Source organism: Lissotriton vulgaris, chromosome 5, assembly GCF_964263255.1.
Source record: "Lissotriton vulgaris chromosome 5, aLisVul1.2, whole genome shotgun sequence".
Lineage (NCBI taxonomy): Eukaryota > Metazoa > Chordata > Amphibia > Caudata > Salamandridae > Lissotriton > Lissotriton vulgaris.
The window spans coordinates 840,268,678-840,291,347 of record NC_141693.1 but is presented as its reverse complement, the minus strand read 5'-3'; the positions used below and the strand labels follow the sequence as shown (position 1 = coordinate 840,291,347).

General features: G+C 46.3%; 1 protein-coding gene across 1 annotated transcript in view; it reads right to left on the bottom strand.

The window, feature by feature from the left end:
* The window catches only part of LOC147711671 (uncharacterized), an 860,812-nt gene that overhangs the window by 293,164 nt on the left and 544,978 nt on the right, over positions 1-22,670 (bottom strand). Inside the window, exon 5 of the mRNA XM_086922385.1 lies at positions 9,782-9,936. Coding sequence (XP_086778511.1) covers positions 9,782-9,936 — 155 coding nt within the window. The remainder of the gene's footprint in view (positions 1-9,781; positions 9,937-22,670) is intronic.

Here is a 22,670-nt window from a genome sequence, read left to right as displayed (position 1 = left end):
TTTTCAGTACCAGTACTAAGATGTTCAATTATAGTCCACTGCATGTCGTTTGGTGTATGTCTTTTGTCCAGATAGTGAGTAGTGAGTTTAGTTGTAGTTCTGTAGCACCGGATATTGCTTCGATGCTTACATATCCTCAATTTTACGCACCTGGTCGTCATGCCTATATACTGTAGGCCGCACAGGCAAGTTATCAGATAAATAACATTGCTCGTTTTACAATTTGTGTGGCTGCGCTGCTCCCACTGTTTTCCAGACTCAATGTTCAGTGTTTTAATATGGGTGGTCAGATGGCAGATATTACAATTCCCACATGGGAAGTGGCCAGTAATTGCAGGGAGGCCCCAAGCATTCAAAACTGTAGCCTCCTGTTTCTTCAGTGCATTTATTGGACGTGTGTGGACTAAAGAGTCTTTTAGACTCATCGCTCTTTTATAAGAGAAGAGGGTTTTTTCCAGTTGTGTTTGTTACTGGTCAGACTCTTCCAGTGCTTATTGATACATTTGCTTACTGCATTCGACACTGGGTTATAGGCAGTAACACATGTCAAGGGGACCTCAGTGGTACTTTCTCTGGGGTAATTCTCGAGGAGAGCATCCCTATGTTGATTTAAGGCTCTCTTCTGACTCTTTTTCAGAATTTTCTTAGGGTAGCCTCTTCATTCCAATTTTGTTGTCAAATCACCTGCTTGCTTTTTATAGTCTCTCAATTCACTGCAATTCCTTCGTATCCGGAGATACTGCCCATAGGGGAGATTTTCCCGCAGGGAACGGGGATGAAAACTTGAGAAATGTAGTAAGTTATTCTTAGAGGTTGGTTTGTAGTAAGTCTTTGTCTGTATCTGGTCATCATGTTTATTGATGGTTACATCCAGAAATGTAATGCTATCCACTGCATGGTCATGTGTAAACTCTAGATGTGGGTTACACATATTGATCCATTCAAAGAAAGAGAATAAAATATTCTCTTCCCCTTGCCAAACCATTAGAACATCATCTATATAGCGCTGCCATAAGATGATGTTGGCTGCGTAGGGATTATCCGGACTCAGTATGGATTTGCATTCAAAATTAAATAAATACAGGCCTGCCACCGAAGGGGCAAAAGTGCTGCCCATCGATGTGCCTGTGGCCTGAAGGTAGATCTTACCCTCATACTCAAAGAAATTTCTTTTTAGTGCCAATGTGGCACAATCCACCACAAAGGAACGTGTGGCCGTATAATTCCAAGGGGTCTTTTCCAAAGCCTCACTCAACACCTTGATGGTTTCATCCTCAGGGATACAGGTGTAGAGGCTTTCGATGTCCTCAGTTACCAAAAAGCAGGGTTCTTCTGGCATATTAATAGTTCTCAACATTGATAGAAGACTCTTAGTGTCTTTAATCTAAGTGCTGGTTGATTGTATTATAGGTCTAAGGAAAAAGTCACAATACTTAGAAAGAGGTTCCAGCAAAGAGCCTATTCCCGAGACGATAGGTCGTCCCGGGGGTGGCAGAACTTTTTATGCATTTTTGGTAACGTGTAAAAATACGGATCTTTCCCCTCCGATGTCGTTAGGAAATCTGCCTCTCGTTTGGTAATCAAACCGTCGGCTGTTGATACCAGTTCACAAATTTCTGCTCGCAGATCAGCAGAGGGATCTTCTCTCAGGGGTATGTAATTGTCAGTGTTGTTCAGTAGTCGTTTGCACTCTCTGTTGTAATCCACCTTATCTTGGATAACTACCCCACCCCCTTTTCAGCGCTCTTGATTACTATTAGAGCGTTCTGCTGCAGAGTTTGGATGGCTTGGATTTCTCCGGCTGTTACATTTTTAAAAACAACAGGTTCTTCTAAAGCTTCTACTTCATAAAAGACAGCCTGTTCAAAAGCCAGGATTTCGGGAGGAATCGAATGTGGTGGTGGCGGCACAAAATGTGATTTGAGTCTGAAGTCAGTGTCACTCTGGTTTTGGTCAGACTGACCATTCTCTTCATTTTCAAAGAAGCTCTTTAGCCGTAGTTTACGAAACAATTCGCCCAATTCGCATTGTAATTTAAAACGATCCAGGCGAGGAGTGGGTATAAAACCCAAGCTCTTTTCCAGGACATTGTTCTCTGCCACACTCAATGTATATGAGGAAAGGTTAGTTATTAAGGTCTCACACTGCTTGGGCCCGCTCTCTGCTCCCCTGTCTTGCTCCGAGTGTTGTCCCCCACTGTCTCTGTCTGTTCCCAGTGAACCTGGGTGGTGCCCTTTTGTCTTCCCCTTCCCCGTCTTCAGTCTGTCTGGAACCAGAGTGACACTGACTTCAGACTCAAATCACATTTTGTGCGTTGCAGAGAGGTGTAAAAAGGCCACGCCCCTTTTTAAACCTCTCTGCAACGCAGCCCCCTGGCGCGTTTGCAGAGGGGGAAGTAATTCCCCTCACATACTGGGGGTCCCTGGGGGCCAACTAGCCCACCAGGAACCTCCCATGTGCGCCAGGGGGCTGCGTTGCAGAGAGGTGTAAAGAGGCCATGCACCTTTTTACACCTCTCTGCAACGCAGCCCCCTGGCGCTTTTTCAGAGGGGGAACTAATTCCCCTTGCATACTGGGGGTCCCTGGGGGCCAACTAGCCCACCAGGAACCTTCAGTGTGCGCCAGGGGGCTGCGTTGCAGAGAGGTGTAAAGAGGCCACGCCCCTTTTTGCACCTCCTTGCAACGCAACCCCCTGGCGCTTTTTCAGAGGGGGAAGAAATTCCCCTCTCATACTGGGGGTTCCTGGGGGTCAACTAGCCCACCAGCAACCTCCAGTATGCGCCAGGGGGCTCCATTGCAGAGGTGTAAAAAGGGGAGTGGCTTCTTTGCACGTCTCTGCAAGGGAGCCCCCTGGCCCATACTAGAGGCTCCTGGTGGGCTAGTTGGCCCCCAGGGACCCCCAGTATGCGAGAAGAATTACTTCCCCCACTGCAAACGCGTGTTTGCAGAGAGGTGCAGGGACTGGGCGTGGCCTTCTCCCGATCCCGTAGTTTAAAAAAAAGAAACTTTTAAGAAGGGGGCTGTGTAGACCCACTTCTTTTTCTTTTTTCTTGGCCCTGGGGACCCCATCCCCCAGGGCCTGCCCCCAATTTTTATTATTTAAAAAAAAAATAGGGAAGGGGGCCACGTGGCCCCCTTCCGTGGCCTTTTTCGGCCCCGGGGACCCCATTCCCCGGGGCATGCCCAACTTTATTATTTATATTTTTGTGGAGGGGGGCTGCATAGCCCCCTCTCCTATACTACCTTAAGGCCCCGGGTACCCATCCCCCGGGGCCTGCCTTTTTTTTTTTTTTTTGGAAGGGGGGCCGCGTGGCCCCCCTCCCGGGCCACTTCTGGCCCCGGGGACCCCATCCCCAGGAGCCTGGCCTTCCTCGTTGTGGGCCGTGGGGGGGTCCCCAAGCCCCCCACAGTCCCTGCCGGCTCCCCGCATCCTGCGGTAGCGGGCATTCCTTTTCTGTATAGGGAGCAGCTAACATGCTGCTCCCCGTACAGAAAAGCAATCAGCTTTGATTTTTGAAAGCGAGAGCAGGTTTCCTACTCTCTCTTTCAAAAATCAAAGCAGTTTGCTGTGGTAGTATGGGAGACGCGAAGCTCCCGCTCTACCATAGCAAACAGCGGTGTCCCGGGGGTGGGCACCCTGGGACACTGCAGGAGCCGGCCCTGGGGGGTGGCGGTCCCCAGGGCCATCAAGGCCTCCAAGAGGGGGGCCGCATGGCCCCCCTCCCAACATGTACGAAGCCCCGGGGCTGGGGGGTCCGTAACGGATCCCCCTATTTGCATATTAGTGCCCCGGTGAGGTGGCGGTCCCCGGGGCGTGTGGGGGGGCTTGAGCCCCCCCCCCCACACAGGTTTAATTATAAAAACAAATCCCCGGGGGTGGCGGTCCCCGGGGCTGCGGGGGACCGTGAGCCCCCCGCATACTTAAAAAGAAAGCCCCGTGGGGTGGCGGTCCCCGGGGCTCGGGGTCCTTAGAGGCCCCCATCACAAATAATAAAGCCCCGGGTGGTGGCGGTCCCCGGGGCTGCGGGGGGGCCGTGAGCCCCCCGAATACTTAAAAAAAAAGCCCCGGGGGTGGCAGTCCCCGGGGCAGTGGGGGGTGGATTGGAGCCCCCCCCACTCTTTTTATAAAATATGCCCCCGGGATTTGGTCCCCCCAGGGGCTAATATTTAAAAAAGCACACCAGGTTTATTTTTTTTCTGGGTACGCGTACTGTACGCGTACCCCACGATTAAAAAAAAAATTTAAACAAGCATCTACAATGCAATAGGTCTCGCAGCATTAAAGTTTGAGTTATTGCCATTGTGTATGACAATGTGACAATGCGTTGCATAACATTTTTAGCAAACTTTGAATTGGTGAGCAGTGACAGTGTGTGCAAGAGTATGCTGTTCTTGAAAGCAGTGTGGTAGAGAGTGCAGGAATTTGGGTGACATGAGCAATGTGGATGGGGTGAGATTACAGGAGCGAGTGTAACTCGACAAAATGTGTTTCATTGAATAACAGTGAGATATGGAAAGCTCTGATGATGCACCTCAGGCACAGGCTTACAGCAGTTTTTATTCACACAGCTCTGATGATGCACCTCAGGCACGGGCTCACAGCTGTTATTATTCACACAGTTCTGATGATGCAACTCACGCACGGGGCTGACGCAGTTATTATTCACCTCAGGCACGGGGCTGACACAGTTATTATTCACACAGCTCTGATGATGCACATCAGGCACGGGGCTCACAGCGGTTATTATTCACACAGCTCTGATGATGCACCTCAGGCACGGGGCTCACAGCTGTTATTATTCACACAGCTCCGATGACGCACGTCACGAATGGGCTCACAACTGTTATTATTCACACCGCTCTGATGATGCACCTCACGCACGGGCTCACAGCTGTTACTATTCACACAGCTCTGATGATGCACCTCACGTACGGGGCTGACACAGTTATTATTCACACAGCTCTGATGATGCACCTCACGCACGGGCTCACAGTTGGTATTATTCACACAGCTCTGATGATGCACCTCACGTACGGTGCTGACGCAGTTATTATTCACACAGCTCTGATGATGCACCTCACGCATGGGCTCACAGCTGTTATTATTCACACAGCTCTGATGATGCACCTCACGTACGGGGCTGACGCAGTTATTATTCACACAGCTCTGATGATGCACCTCACGCACGGGCTCACAGCTGTTATTATTCACACAGCTCTGATGATGCACCTCACGTACGGGGCTGACGCAGTTATTATTCACACAGCTCTGATGATGCACCTCACGTACGGGGCTGACGCAGTTATTATTCACACAGCTCTGATGATGCACCTCACGCACGGGCTCACAGCTGTTATTATTCACACAGCTCTGATGATGCACCTCACGTACGGGGCTGACGCAGTTATTATTCACACAGCTCTGATGATGCACCTCACGTACGGGGCTGAAGCAGTTATTATTCACACAGCTCTGATGATGCACCTCACGCACGGGCTCACAGTTGTTATTATTCACACAGCTCTGATGATGCACCTCACGTACGGAGCTGACGCAAATATTATTCACACAGCTCTGATGATGCACCTCACGTAGGGGGCTGATGCAGTTATTATTCACACAGCTCTGATGATGCACCTCACGCACGGGCTCACAGCTGTTATTATTCACACAGCTCTGAATATGCACCTCACGTACGGGGCTGACGCAGTTATTATTCACACAGCTCTGATGATGCACCTCACGCACGGGCTCACAGCTGTTATTATTCACACAGCTCTGATGATGCACCTCACGCACGGGGCTGACACAGTTATTATTTACACAGCTCTGATGATGCACCTCACGCACGGGGCTGACGCCTCCTGAAAGTGCCTGTATTTCTGAGCCTCCCTTGAAACTCGAAAGAGAGGCAAATAAAGCATTTGCTAATGAGAATATGAAGGAAAGGTTTGCGCTCTAATCACGGCCACAAGAAATCAACAAAAACGCAAAGCCAAGTCATCTGGGCATTTAGGGACTGATGCTTCAGCAAGAGGGTCCGGCTCAGAGATTCATAAACAGAAAAGAGATCTAGCACAATGAGATGATAAATGCCACTAATTTGTAATGTTCTTAACAACTTTTACTTTGGCAATCAATTTAATTCTATACCAAGATGTGAACCTCACGCACGGGGCTGACGCCTCCTGAAAGTACCTGTATTTCTGAGCCTCCCTTGAAACTCAAAAGAGAGGCAAATAAAGCATTTGCTAATGAGAATATGAAGGAAAGGTTTGCGCTCTAATCACAGCCACAAGAAATCAACAAAAATGCAAAGCCAACTCATCTGGGCATTTAGGGACTGATGGTTCAGCAAGAGGGTCCGGCTCAGAGATTCATAAAGAGAAAAGAGATCTAGCACAATGAGATGATAAATGCCACTAATCTGTAATGTTCTTAACAACTTTTACTTTGGCAAACAATTTAATTCTATACCAAGATGTGAAACAACTCTGATTTATTTATGTCCAACAATCCCAGGACTTCCACAAATGCTGGACAGTGGCCAGACAACTCTCTATATTGCAATACAAACAATCAGGGAGACAGTCCATGGACTCCTTAGTCATATGCCCTTTTCACCGGAGTGTGAGAGGTATGAAGGTGTCTGCTTTTGGTTACAGGTCTCTCTCTCTCTCTCTCTCTCTGGGGTGCTAGACTGCCCACTGCAAGATGGCCGCTATGCCAGTTGGCGATAAAATATCAGCAAAATATTATGCAATTTGCGCTGAAGAGGACTATAATGAGAGGTAGCTGATGGGCATTACAAGAGCGAGCTATTGCAGAGACCCGAAGTTACTCGGAGCAAGAAATCACAGGGGATCTGAGGCAGTGGTCCGCAGGGAGGTCGCTCTTGGCTTGTCCAGCTCCTGTGCAGTGACGTGCCTGCACTGTGCTTGATCCATCGAGAAAGGAGGATTACACAGCTCTTGAGGGTGGTGGAGAGACAGAGTGAGACCCAGGTTGAGAAGACTGCATCCTGCGACCCGGGAGCTTAAGTGGGTTGGAGGTTGTAGGGTGCCGACACAGCCCTCTCCTGCAAACACGGTGGCAGCAGCCGACTGTTCGACGATGACACTGAGTCAAACCTCAGTGTTAAGTACAGTTGAATATTACTGCGCTAAAGTCACTACCTGGACAAGCCCTCTGGCAGAGACTACAGTGAAGCACGATCACTTCAGAAGACATCGCTGATTTTTCTCCCACCTAAAATGAACTGCAGGACATCGACTGGCCAGGCATTGTGGCTACTCACCAGTCACCCGGCTAAACTAACACTAGGCAATCTCAGACCTTGGCAGCTATGCAACAGTGGTTGTAATTTTAGGTGTCTTAAATGAAGGGTACTCACCACACGCCCCCAGCGATTCCCTCAACGACCTGGAGAACAAGACGTGAGCGAAACTGAAACCTTCCGTGGGGCGGGACTTCCGTCTTCGGAAGCCCGTGCACGCGCCCACGGAGTGCATGGCCAAACAAGCAGTGCTGGTGACGCGGGGCTCCCGTGTCCGAGGGAGAGCCCCGCGGAGGCTGTAGAACTCTACAATGGCGGTAAGTGGGGCTTAGTTGTAGGGGGGGGTGCGCTTGTGTGTGTGTGTGTGTGTGTGCGCGCGCCTGTGTGTGTATGTGTGCGGCGGCGGCAGGGGGCGGGGGTCTCTGTATGTGTGTGTGCGTGCGTGTGTGTAGGTGTGCTTGTGTGTGTGTCTGTGTGTGCGCATGCGTAAGGGGGAGGTGTGGCTGTGTGGTACAGATTTCCAGGAGAGAAGACATAAGCTGGGCACAGCGAGCGCGTTCACGTCCGCGTGGCACGCTCAATTCCGACTCTTGAAGAAGTGCGCGGCCAGCTCCTGTCTCCTCTCCTGGAAAGCAGAGTCGCTGACAATAGGTTCTCTGGCGAGACCACGCTTCGCGTGTTTAACGCCACGAGACCTAAAAATGTTTTGGGGGCCTTGGGGGTCCTTGTGGGACCCCCTGAGCAGGCCTAGGGGGTCAGGGTGTGTCTACCCTGCCCCCTTTGCGTGTTCTGCACATTTTTTTTCAGCTTTCTTGTGCCTCGGTTCTACTGAGGCACAAGATGGCTGCCAACACTTCCTGGTTTGGAGTGTTGACAGACAGTTGAGTGCCAATTAGCATGCAGCTCGTGCTCGTAAAGGTACTCGTACGGTACTCGTACCCCGCGATTTTTGTCCCAAAATAAAATTGGGGGGGGGCCTTGGGGGTCCTTGTGGGACCCCCTAGGCCTGGTGTTTCTACCCTGCCCCCTTTGCCTGTTTTCCACCTTTGTTTCCCTGATTTCTTGTGCCTCAGTCTACCGAGGCACAAGATGGCTGCCAACACTTTCTGGTTTAGTGTTAACAGACAGTTGACAGCCAATTAGCATTCAGCTCGTGCTTGGGAAGGTACAGAGTACAGTAAGCTTACCGTAACACCTCCAATATATATCTATGAATTTACTTTTGATTTACTCAGGAACTACTGAACGGTACTTAGCCCAGAAATCTAGATAATTAAAAACTAATCAGTCTGAAAACGGAGTCTCTAGGGCACTGAGCCTATATGTAACTAACATTACATTTGACAGACAATATGTCTTTACTAGAAGATTAACTGTCAGTTATCTGTTTGTCTTTCCTAACTTCTACTAAAGCGGGTAAGGTAGATTTCATCATGAATAAGAAGCATATTAACAATGAGAGACAATGTTAAGACTGATTATTAATCCTTCATAAGATTAATAGTGATCTACAAAATGTAAAATGTTGATAAATTTACTGTTTTACAAACGTAAATAATTTCCAATGAATTAAAAACCACCTCACCCAGAATGCATCATTATATGCAATTGGGTGGTAAGGTATATAAGTAAAAAGAGAAAATGGACAAGTGGCAACACTGTGATCAAGACCTGCGGTCGAAACGCGTAGGTGTAGGGGGCTGAATGTGACGCTCTTGTTTAAATAAAACCCTATTTTTGTATTGAGCGAGTGGGGACAATAATTCTTTCTTGGTGGCTAATTATTAGCAGGGGGACGTTCATCCCTGCTGTCCGGCACCACCCGTGCAAAGCTCGCACCTTCCAACGAACGTATTGGTGGATAATATATATATATATATATATATATATATATATATATATATATATATATATATATATATTCCGCTCCGTGGGGTTGTCCAAAAAGCGGGTAGCACTCGAGCCTGCGTGCGCCTTCCCCAAGGCGTTAGTTGGTATGGGCAGTTGCGTGCTTGTAATAGGCCCGACGCGTTTCGAGCAGTAACTTGTAAGTGCATCCATCCAGGATATATGGACTACATCTCCCATAAGCACAATGCGTGTTTTCATACAGGGAGATGGTAGACGTCGTGCACTTTACTGCTGGCCCCTGATGAGGAAAAAAAATTCCGAAACGCGTCGGGCCTATTACAAACACGCTACTGCCCATACCAACTAACGCCTTGGGGAAGGCGCACGCAGGCTCGGGTGCTACCCGCTACTTGGACAACCCCACTGAGCGGAATATATATATATATATATATATATATATATATATATATATATATTTATACACACCAGGGAAATACTTGCATTTTTGCTGTAATGGCATGCATCGTAAAGGTATATGCGTGGTAAAGACATGCATGGTAAAAGCATTTGTGTTCTAATGGTCGCATTGCAAAGGTAGTGACTACTGACAAAGAAAAGGCTGAGGAGCTATAAAAGAGGATCGTACTACTCACCTTGCGCATGCCTTGGTCAGGAAGACAAAGAGCATGGAGGTCTGTCCTGTTCCACGTGTACCTCTCGTCGTTCTCCTCATAAGTTGTTTTGCTTGATGTTTCCCTGAGCCCCAACATCAATGGATTATTTCCCGACTCCTTATGGTTGTCGTTTCCTACATAAAAATAAAATATTCTAAGAATGACTCGCATGAGACAAAACACGGTTCACACATCAGACAAAAATCACAGCACTGAGTTTTGTTAATAGAAAAATGCTAATGTTCTGACATGCTTGACACTTCCTATTCAATTCTTCAAACTCCGCAGCACACAACATCAGATTTCAGCCTAGGTTGCCTAAAGACTTTAGTGTCTTTGGAGGAATTTCAAATGCATAGAACCTCATAATACCTGTAGCAATTTTAAGCCTTCCTTTGGAGCAGTGTATGGGCCATATTTATCCACGATGTAGTTGTCCTTGTGCCATGCAATGCAACGCAGGGCTACACAGAACCCAGACTCAGATTTACCAAGCCACACAAGGCCACCCTGCAAGGCTTGGAAAACCGCTGCCATGCGTTACACTGCATGGTGGAGGCACTACTTGGCTTGAGCATGGGTGATCCCACGCTTTCACACATGCACTCTGACTCATTCTCAGATTTACCAACACTGGTAGACTTAGGAATGCATCAGAATTGTATGTCTTCCCACCAGAGGTACAACAAGGAGAAATATCTTTATTTCTCCTTGTATTCAGGGTCATGTCTGTGCAGAAAGGTGCCCCTTACTGCACAAAAACAATCCTCCCTATAACACAGACACCTTTGCACCACGGCACACGAGTGCCTGCATTGGTGCAAGACAGCACATTGTGCGGCAGTGCAAGAAGACAGGAATGCACCATATAATGTTAAATATGGTGCATTCCGGCCCGCTCCCTTTCACGCAGCGCAGTCCAGAGCAGGGTCTTGCTGCATTACGTTGCGTGGAACATTGACAAATTGGCACGAAAGTGTCCAGTATATATTTACAAGTGTTTAGAGGAGAGAGGTAAGGTTTATTATTAATTCTCACTCTTTGTAACCTGACACATCTAGAGTCAACTCATGACTTTAAGTGTCCAAAGCATCATTGTATGTTTTCTAGTAGGAATAGAGATCCGAGCAGCACTAGAATTGAGTACAGGAGGCTGTGGTGAACACACTAATGGGCAATGGTACGAACAAAGCAAATACGAGGAGATGATGGACAGAGTACTGAAACTTTTCAGATACCCAGCCCCAGTCACAGATCTGGGTTGAATTCATCATTGTTCTTTGGCTCACTTCGCCACCCCAGATCAGACCAAGTTATATGCAAATTAGTCTTGACCCTGTTCCTTATGAGAACAGTCTAGCCAGTACTACGAAGCGTGCATGGTACTAACAGTCTGGCTTAAGTTGTTTTTCTCTTGAGGATTCCTCTCTGACAAAGGCCCCAATAGGATAAACAAGGATTGGCAAAGCCAATAGGTCACACATTGGGATCTTTTGGCTTTTCCAAAGGTTTTTAGTCAAGCTACACAGAAATCATGATGATGTGCAGAATGGCAGAAGAATTTGCAAACAAAAGTCTTTGCTGTAGAGGGCCCCATCGTTTTGTAGGCTTGCAGCTGGCCACATCGTTTTGTAGGCGCAAACACCATGCATGCATGTGCCTACAAAATGATATGACTTTTTTTCTCCTTGTGGCCACTGATCCCAGTGGGATAGGTAATGAAAAGTAAAACAAAAACCCAACTGTGTGTTTTTTAAAGCAGGAGTAACATGGGGAGTGAAAGACAGATAGATGGGGGACTGGAAGCGCCACATGGGATGGGAAAAAAAGCAACTCTGGGCCGTGGAAGCAATATGGGGGTGAAGTTGGGGAAAGCTGTTAAGAGAGAGAGCAAGGTAGATCACTGGGTTGCAAGGGTGAAAGAGAGCAACCTGGAACAGGCAGGGAAAAGGATGTGGGTGAGAAGCAATTGGGGGAAGTACCCAAGGGCAACCACAACATTGAGGGGCAGGTGGTCAGGAAGAAGCACAAAGGTGACAGAGAGCAACATGGCGTGCAGGGGTACAGAAGTACACAAGGAAGACAGCTGGAAAACACATGCAGTCCCATGGAGTGCTTAATCCAAAAATAACTGTGGTTGTAAAGCAAACAATGGAAACATAGAATCCAGTCAACCAAAAGAAATGATAAAGAGCATATGCTTCGTGGGAGAAGCAAACACAAGATTAACAAGCTGGGAAGAATGTATGATGTTACATTGCATACATTCACTACGCATGGCTTTACAACGCAGTTATTACAACGACCGCGTTATTACCACGCGTGCCATTACTTCGCAAGTCGTTTCAGCGACTTGCTGTAGGGGGCGTGCTGGACTTCGGAATAGTATTAATTACAATTCCTACTCCAGTTTGTGCAAGAGCAGGGAAGGTGTTGGATTTAAAATGCAACACATTCCCTGGTTTTGCCTGCCACCTACAGCAAGTCGTTGATACGTAATGGCATGCGTGGTAACAACGTGGTTGTTATAAAGTAACCGTGTTGTGTTTACAGCATTAAAAACGCTGTTTCCCAGCTGGGAAACACTAAATTATCTCTCCTGTTACACCAAGCCAAGATCTGTGTGGTGCTCGTTTGGTCCCAGGAGTGGGCAGAGTGCAACAATATCTTGAGGACTGCAAAAGTGGGCTTGAAAAATCTTCTGGGAGATGCCAAGAAAGCCTCCAAATGTTCATGACTTCCTAGAAGTATTGGTAGCATACAAATGTCTCTTTTTATCTGGTGTTTTTTGACCGGAAGCTGGGCTTTGACATGGTTGACCGAGCACTGCTTTGTTTGGCAGGGGATACCAGGATGGATGTGGCATTGCAAGATCACACTAAAGTCAAGGATAGATTTGGGAGGTTGGGTGAGTGCAGCCAAGAAGTTAGACCTGCTGCTGCACTTTTACGCCGGAGCAGCATTGGGTCAGGCCCTTATGGTTATGGGGCTGTTTTTCCAGGTCGTGGGTGAACAGATGAAACAAGCTTGTTGTCTTGTTTTCTCCTTTTTACACTTCTAAGTCTGTAGTCTGATGGTGTCCTGGTTGTGGATATGCCAAGAACCACCAGAAATGGTGAGCTTGTTTATAAGATAAGTGGATGTGAGGCATTACAACCTGGTATGCTACTGGTTAGCCCTCATACCAACATCCACAGAAGGACCTATCATGCTGGGTCATGATTATAATACTTCAGAAGTTGTAAGAAGAAAATATTTCAACTCATCCCCCTTCCGGCACAGAAACAAGTAGCCTTGACGTTTGTCTCCTCAAGGATTGACTATTGTAATGTGCTTTAAGTAGAGACCAACAATAGCACTAAATGCAAACTGCAATTAGTGCAGAATGCACTGAGAAGGCTCATTATGGATATTCTGAAATGGCAATCGGTGTCCAAGGGACAACATGACCTACACAGGTTCCCAATAAAAAAGTGCATAGTGTTCGAGACACCCTCCATTGTGTGGAAGGTCCTCTATCATGTTAGTCCAGAGGGATTCAAGGCTATGTTTCATTAGTATACTCATGGGAGACATCTCCGTTCAGCTCATGACAACTTCGGAAGAAGAGCGTTCTCGGTCGCGGCTGCAAGACTCTGGAACATGCTTTCTTATCATCTGACATGCATTAAAATGCACTCTGTTATGTTATGTTATGTTAGATTGTCTTATATAGTGCGACAGCTGCCCTAGCGAAATGGCGTCCCGGTGCTGAAAGAAAGACTAACAAACCGCAGAGCGGCACCAGCTAGATAGTGGGGAAAAGAAGAGTCTTGATGGCCTTCCTGAAATCCAGGTAATTATTAAGACCCCGAATCTGCACTGGAAGTGTATTCTAAAGTGCGGCACCTCTATAGCAAAAAGAGCGGCCACCAGCCCGAATCCTTCGGATCCGAGGGACCACCACCAAATGCTGACCCTCTGACCGAAGGGGGCGCGATGGAACATACGGAGAAAGAAGATTGGCCTAAATAGGCGTTGTAGCAGATTTTAAGATCTTAAAAGAAATGCATAGGGCCTTGAATTCAATGCGCCTGGCCATCGGGAGCCAATGAAGGCGACGGATAGCACCAGACACAGAGCCGCACTTGCGCAAGCCTTTAGGAAAGCCTTAAAGACCTAGCCTTTTGTCCTGTATGGAGAGTTAGTTTGTTTTGCAATCCTGTCAAACCAGCTTCTCTGCAGAGCGGGCAGCCAAGACTACAGCGCCTTGACATCTACGGCATTTGTTTTGCTTAATCAAGTCTGCTCATATCATATCATATTATCATGCAGGCAAAATGTAACTGGGTTGGTCAAGGAGATCTCTGGGTTAATACTAATCTTGTGAATTTGTCCACCGCTTGGGTGGTAAGGGGTGGATACTGGTGCGGTAAGCTAGCACAGCTAGCCTAAAACATCAGGGGGAGCTCTTTGCTAACAGTGTATACACATGTACCCTGCTCTCTAGTTTTTATCCCTTTATCTGTTAATCTCCTTCTTTTCCCTTTTTTTCTCCGGGTTTCATTTGTGTTGTTAATACCAACACACACTCTCTTTTCCCTCTCTGTTCGGTTTCTTTCTTTCTTTTTCTAAATTTCGCTACCCCCTCTTCTCCTAGTCTCTTTCTTTTTCTTTCCTTTTTTCTTCTTTTTCCTCTTTTTCTCTTTTTCTTCTTTTTATTTTCCACTTGTTCCTCTCTTCTTTTTTCATCCACAACAAAATATTCAGACATTTTATCACAACAATACATTTTCTTTGTCTCTTTTGAATTATTTGTTTCTTTTTTGAAGAAATGTACATGCTAACAGATGATGAAATTGAGTCTTAACTGTTGAATCATAAAATGTATGTTCTATCTATCATATGTAGAATAAATGGATGTATTAGTTATAAATTATTTTATTTGAGGCACAAAAATGAAAATGAATTTTAGAGCAGTTTAAAAAGTACACTAAAGGTTTTGCAATGTTACCAGGAATGAGTTCTAAATATTGTTTTAACTTAATTTTAGATTAATTTGGTGGCACATTCCTGACGAAGGCACATTCTGGTGCCGAAACGCGCGTCAAAGACATCATTTCCACCATTCATAACTGTGTATTTTGTATATTTTTTTTATTCAAGTTTTCAATGGTATACACCAAAAATCTATTGGTGATGATTTTAAAGTATAAATGTATTTACCTAAAAAATAAAATGTACTGTTTTTTTAACATTTGCTGTTCTTTGAACTCATTTGAACTATTGCCTGGGAATTTTATTCACCATTATATGTTTACCCTGTCCCAGGAATTATATCAATTCTCAGGGGGTCTTTGATATTTACATACCTTTACCCACAGCAGGTCTGTGTGAGACTTGCTGTGGGTAAAACCTTTACAAACAAAATCATCATCCAAATGAAAATAGTTCAAAACAACAGAAAATAACCACATTCTCGGACACATCGGATTCAGATGGAGAAGGAAGCTCTCCCTTTTATGAACAAGAAGGTCCCTATAATGCACCCCAAGCAAATAGAAATAATCGCCAACCTTTTTTAGGGCAGCGTGGGACAAGACGTGGCCGCCAACGGGTGAGATTTCAATCTCAACCCAGAGGCAGTTATCAGAACCATCAATTTCAACTTGATCCAACCAATATCTGGAAACCAGGAGCAGACAGTATTGGAAACAAGGGAATTAATCCCCATTTTCAATCTGTCCAAACATAGCCTAGATGAAGCAAGTATTTCCTTGTTATCAAAAGGACTAACGTCTATTCCACATGCAAGTGCCAATAGATTTGAATTATATAAAGACATACATGCATTTTTTAGAAAAAATTAGATGACATTTTTTTTTTGAGAATGATGAAAATATAATTACTCAAGATAGAATCCACAACATAGTATCTTTACCCTCCACCTTTACCCCGAATCGAGAGCAAGTAGGGCATGAGGTGGACATTTTTGAAAAAGTAGTCTTAAACCGCCTTGATCAAGCTCTTCGTTACATCCCCAAACCACACTATAATATCAACAAAGAGGAGTTCCTGTCAGTTAAAGCTCTCACCCAAAATCAATCAGTGGTAGTAAAAAGCTGTGACAAGGGAGGTGGCATCGTAGTGGTTAACTCTGAAGACTATGAAAAAAATATGCAGAGTATGCTTAATGGTCAAACTTTCTATACGAAAGTCAAATTTATTTTATTTATTTATTTATTTTAGACATTTGTAAAGCGCGACTATCACCATTGCAGGCATCCTGGAGCTGAGGGAAAAAAGAGACAGGAATGAGAGCGGGCTAGCAAGGGAATAGCCAAGTTTTAATCTTCCTTCTGAACGGGAGGAGTTCACTGATGTGCCTAATCTCGATAGGGAGAGTATTCCACAGCATGGTGGCAGTCACTTCGAAGGATCTGCCACCGGCTCTGACCTTCCTGAATCTAGGAACAACTACCAGTTTAGCGTAAGAGGATCAAAGCTGTCTGGATGGGGTATACCAGGCAAATTTAGATTGCAGGGGAGCTGGGCCAGCTCCATGGAGAGCCCTAAAAACTATACAGAGGGCCTTAAAATGAATCCTCTGCCTTATGGGAAGCCAATGCAGTTTTGCCAATGCGGACGCTCCATGAGAACTTCTCGGCAACCCCAAAGCCAGTTTAGCAGCAGCTGATTGGACCCTCTGGAGCCTGTCCAGCAGGAACTCAGGGGACCCAAGAAGGAGGGCATTACAATAGTCCAGCCTGCTAAGAATAGTACATCTGACCACTTGGGCGCTGGCATAGGTAGGTAAGAGGGGCAAGACTTTCCTTAGGGAGCGAAGGATGGCAAAACAACAGGCAGACGTTTTTTGAACATGCGTCTCCATGCTGAGCCTCTGATCCAACATGACCCCCAAGGTTGCGAACAGATTCCACCGGCCGTACATTGGACCTAGTCTCCGGGGGCCAATAATTAATAGGAAAAGGTTGGGGAATCCTAGTACCTGCACTGAAAAGCACCTCCGTCTTTCCTGCGTTAAACTGAAGGGAGTTATCCTTCAGCCACCTAGACGTTTCACGCAGACAATTGTGTAGAACCTCCACGGAAGTTGAGTCCTCACCTTCCAGGGAGAGAATCATCTGCGTGTCGTCGGCGTAGTTCACAATCCTGATGCCGAAGCTTTTGATGAGAGAGATCAGAGGTCTAAGGTATATATTAAAGAGAATTGGGCTGATTGCCGAGCCCTGAGGGACTCCATGTGTTACTAGAGAAAAGGCTGACTGGAAAGGTGGCATGGATACTGCCTGCTGCCTATCCTGCAAAAATGAATGGAACCAATGCAGCGCGGTATCTCTCACTCCCGCCTCCCACAGCCGCCGCATTAGGATCTTATGGTTCACCGTGTCAAAGGCGGCAGACATGTCGAGCAAGATCAGGAACGCTGCCTGTCTTTTGTCTGCACGCCTTTGAAACTCGTCCATAGCGGCGATGAGGGCTGTTTCGGTCCCATGAGCAGGCCGAAAACCGAATTGGTCCCCATCTAATAATAGATGGCTTTAGAGATGGTTGGAAAGAGTGTTGCTGACCAAACGCTCAACTATCTTGGCGGGAAAAGGCAGCAGGGGAATTTGGCCAATAGTTCTTAGAACAGTCAGGGTCTAAGGAGGGCTTCTTTAACAGATGAGAAACTAACGCCAGTTTCCAATGAGCTGGGATAGTACCAGTCACCAGACATTGGTTACAGATTTGGTGAAGAGGGGGGAATAGTTCATCCTCAAATTCCTTCCAAATTTTGGGAGGCACCGGATCCAAAGGAGAGCCGGAGACGATCCCTCTAGCTAATTTAGTGAAAGCCTCATAGGTAAGTGGAGGGAACGAGTAGCGTTTTACTCGTAGCCAAGGCAAGGCCAGCCGATTGTTCTACCGGAGAAACAGGGCTCAGGACAGATGGGGGGACAAACTCCGGAGGCATGTCCAGGTCTTTAAGGATGAGTTCGATTTTTTCCTTAAAAAATGCGGCAAGATTGTCGCAAAGGTCTTGGGACGGGACAATCGCATTCTTGGAACACTCCGGGTTGGTGACGCTGTTTAGTATGTTAAAAATACTCCTGGAGTTGTTGGTGGTGTTGCAGATCAGCGAGGAATAGTATTCAGCTTTAGATTTTTTAATCAGATTCTTATAGGTAGAGACCTTAGTTTTCCAGAGCTCTTTCGAGGTGTTATTATAATCGCGTCTCCACCTTCTCTCAGCTTGTTTACATCCTTGCTTTAAATTTTTTAGTTCGTCATTGAACCAGGGGGCAGAGTCTTTGCCCTTGCAGCTACGTGTTTTTAACAGGGCATGGGCATCGAGGACCGTAGTAATTCTGGTGCAGAGAGAGGTGTAATTTTCATCTATGTTCAACTTCTCATCGAAGGGCTGTTCCAGATGGAACACCTCACCGGTAAGGTGCCGCCGTATGAGGGCCCTCTAGTCTCTGCACTTAATTTCCCTAGACAACACAGGGGCTTTGTGAGGACCGCTGCTCGTATAAATAAAGAATTTAATGAGTGAGTGGTCAGTCCATCCATAGGTAAGGTTTCCCCCGTCGTCACCAGGTCGGGGGCCGCGAAGACCAAATCCAAGAGATGACCAGCTGTATGGGTGGCTTTAGTGACAAGTTGAGAAAGACCAAAACTATCACAGGCTTGGGCTAGGTTCCCGAGACCCGAGTCAAGGGTCCCGTTGCACCAGAGATTAAAATCACCAAGGATGAGAAGCTTATGATGGGAGAAGGCGATATTAGTTAGGGTAGTTAGTAATACTTGTTGCTGCTGAAGGCTAAATGACCCTGGCGGGCGATAGCATACTATCGCGGTGACATTAGTCCCGGAGTGAGTCTGTATTGATAGTCCTAGCAGCTCAGTGCCCAGAGTAAGGTCTAAAGTAAGGGCCTTGATGCAACAAGATGCTCTAAAAATAATTCCCACTCCCCCGCCTCTACCAGTAGGCCTAGGGGTGTGAAGGAATTTAAACCCAGGAGGACACGCAAATCCAGGATCAACCAAACAGTCAGGACGGGTCCAAGTTTCCGTCATAAAAAGAATGTCCAATTTGTGAGTCTCAATCAGGAGTTGGATCTCAATACTATGTTTAGGCAAGGACCTAACATTAAGAAGCCCCCACTTTGAAAGATCGTCACACAGAATATCGGCTCGTGGGTGCGATGTTAGTGACAAATCCGATAACCAAAACTATCCAGACAATCCAAAATATAACGAATAGAGCTTTAGAAACAGGCACCATTACAATTAAAGAACATGAATGTCTTAATACATCTAGTCATAAAACCCCCTGTATATATGGTGTACCCAAAATACATAAGAATCAATCAATCAATCAATCAATCAATCAGTGACACTTATAAAGCGCGCTACATACCCATAGGGTCTCAAGGCGCTGGGGGGGGGGGGGGGTGCCGCTACTGCTCGAACAGCCAGGTCTTCAGCTTCTTCCTGAAGGAGAGGTGGTCTTGGGTCAAGCGCAGGTCGGACGGGAGGGAGTTCCAGGTCTTGGCGGCCAGGTAGGAGAAGGACCTTCCTCCTGTAGTCGCTCTTCGGATGCGGGGGACGGCGGCGAGGGCGTGGTTGGCTGATCGGAGGTGGCGTTTGGGAGCGTAGAAGTTGACTCGGCTGTTGAGGTAGCTCGGGCCTTGGTCGTGTAGGGCTTTGTGTGCGTGGGTGAGGAGGCGGAAGGTGATTCTCTTGTTGATGGGGAGCCAGTGAAGGTCTCTCAGATGTCCGGAGATGTGGCTGGATCGTGGGATGTCGAGGATGAGTCTGGCTGAGGCGTTTTGGATCCGCTGGAGTCTCTTCTGGAGCTTGGCGGTGGTCCCGGCGTAGAGGGCGTTGCCGTAGTCCAGTCGGCTGGTGACGAGGGCCTGGGTGACGGTCTTCCTGGTCTCTGTGGGGATCCACCAGAAGATCTTCCGTAGCATGCGTAGGATGTTGAAGCACGCCGAGGAGACGCTGCTGACTTGCCTGGTCATGGAGAGGGAGGAGTCCAGGATGAAGCCCAGGTTTCGTGCATGGTCTGTCGGTTTGGGTGCGGTGCCCAGGGCGGGAGGCCACCAGGAGTCGTCCCAGGCGGAGGGAGAGGAGCCCAGGATGAGGACCTCCGTCTTGTCCGAGTTCAGTTTCAGGCGGCTGGTCGTCATCCACTCGGCTACCTCTTTCATCCCTTCGTGTAGGTTGGCTCTGGCGGCGGCGGGGTTGTTGGTCAGGGAGAGGATCAGCTGGGTGTCGTCGGCGTAGGAGATGATGCTGAGGTGGTGTTTGCGTACGATGGCCGCGAGGGGGCTCATATCTGTAGAATCCTCCTTATAGACCCATCGTCTCAACAATAGGTACCCCTACAGAAGCAGTTTCTAAATATAAAGATAAAATATTAAGGCTATTTATACCTTTAAATAATTCCTATGTCAAAGATACAGGAGACATGATTTTAAAAGTAGAGAATCTGCAATTTGATCCCCATAAAGCTATTTTAGTTACATTAGACATAGAATCTCTTTATAGTAATATTCCGCAAAAAGAGGCATTGGATGCAGTTACATGGTTCATAAATAAATACAATATTCCCTGCTCGAACACATTTATTTTAGTAGGACTACATTTGATTTTAACACAAAATATATTCGAGTTCGGGGATACTTTATATCGACAAACAAAAGGAGTCAGCATGGGGGCCTCTGTAGCTCCGTCAATAGCTAATATTTACATGGCTCATTATGAAAGTAAATTAATTTATAATGAGAACGCCCCTTTCTTCGCGTCTGTTTCCCATCGGTCCCTCTACATAGATGATATCTTCTTTGTATGGACCGATGGGGAACAGACCCTACAGGAGTTCCTTACTTGGTTGAACCTGACAGACACAAACTTGAATTTTACTGCCCATATTAGCAAGAACCAGGTAGAATTTCTAGATATTATCATTCAACACAATTTAGGAAAATTAGAGGTCGACCTATATGTAAAGCTGACAGCAAGAAATACTTTATTACATTTTCAAAGTAATCATCCAAGGTGTCAAAGGCAAAGTATCCCTTTCTCCCAATTTTTGAGAGTCAGACGTAACTGCACGAACCTCAAGGATTTTGACAAACAAGCGGTTACCATGAAAAAAGAAATTCCTAGATAGAGGCTATCCTCACCGACTGGTGAGGGAGTCATAGAAAAGAGCAAGATTCTTTGATAGGGATCACCTTTTTAATACAACTAAGCCTGCCATAGATTCAAAATTGGTTTGTATTACTAAACATTCTACCCTTAATTCATAGGTCAAACAAATCATTAACTCTAATTGGCATTTGTTGAATAGCAATCTTGACCAAAGAAAAATGGCTAAACCTCTTTTTGCATACCGTCGCAACAGGTACATCAAAGACATGATAGTGCACTCCAGATTTACCACTAAAACTACTGACCGTCCGTTCATACAAAAAACCATTGACGGAATTACACCCATAAGAGGCACCATCAGAAGCTCAGCATGTAAATCATGCACTAGCATATTATCTGGAGAAAAATTGACTGTAAACAATTTTGTAATAACAGCGAAAGGACTATGGAATTGCAACACCCAGAACGTCATCTATCTACTCCTTTGCCCCTGCAATTTAGCATACATAGGGGAAACTTCAAGAGCTGTCAAAACTAGATTGACAGAACATAGGCCAGCTATTAAAACCGCAAAAATCACAGCTCCTCTAGTGAAACATTTCATTGAGTTCCACCATAAGCCAGAAGATCTTAGATGGTGTATATTAGAAAAGATAAACACTCCGGATAAAAAGGAGGACACCAAATCCGCAAAAAAAGAGAGGTCTTTTGGATTTTTTCCCTAAACACGGTCAAACAGGGTTTGAACAATGATCTGCCATGGGAAAATGCAATCATCTAGACTGGACTTTTTCTACCTAGACCATTCCAAAATCCAGAAATGTGGGCCAGATGTAGGTAATCCAAATTTAGAGATTCTAAAATACCGAATTTTACCAATTCGGTATTTTAGAATCGGTAAATGCTATGTAGAAAAAAATTTGGTAAGTATTACTGAATCGGTACGATTCGGTATTTACCGAATCGGTATTTACCGATTTGGTAATTCCCATTCATTCCTATGGGCCTGGAGGCCCATAGGAATGAATGGTAATTATTGATTTGGTAAATACTGATTCGGTAAAATGGGGAACACATTCAAGTGTGGCAGGGTGTCACATTGACACACTGTTGCACCCCTGAATAGTGCATGGGTGCACATGTTTAACAACAAGGGGTGGTGATGGACAGAGTCTCTGAATTAAGCAGAATACTCTCACCCAGTCAAGAGATCAGGGCTAAATCCAACACCGTTTTTTAGCTCACTGCACCATCCCAGCTCAGAACCTGGCTATATGCAAATTAGTCTGTTCCTGTCCCAGTGCATGATGGGAACAGGGCAAACCAAACTACCAAGCCAATTCTTACACTGGGAAGGAAACAAGCTTCCAGGGACCGGTTTCTGGCATTTCAGCCGTCGTCGGCCCGCTTGCTTGAATCCTGATGGTGCAATGAGCAAGGGACTCACATCTGAGTATACCCTTCCATGCTTAGGGTGGACAAAATATTTAACAACAAGGGGTGGTGATGGACAGAGTCTCTGAATTAAGCAGAATACTCTCACCCAGTCAAGAGATCAGGGCTAGATCCAACACCGTATTTTAGCTCACTGCACCATCCCAGCTCAGAACCTGGCTATATGCAAATTAGTCTGTTCCTGTCCCAGTGCATGATGGGAACAGGGCAAACCAAACTACCAAGCCAATTCTTACACTGGGAAGGAAACAAGCTTCCGGGGACC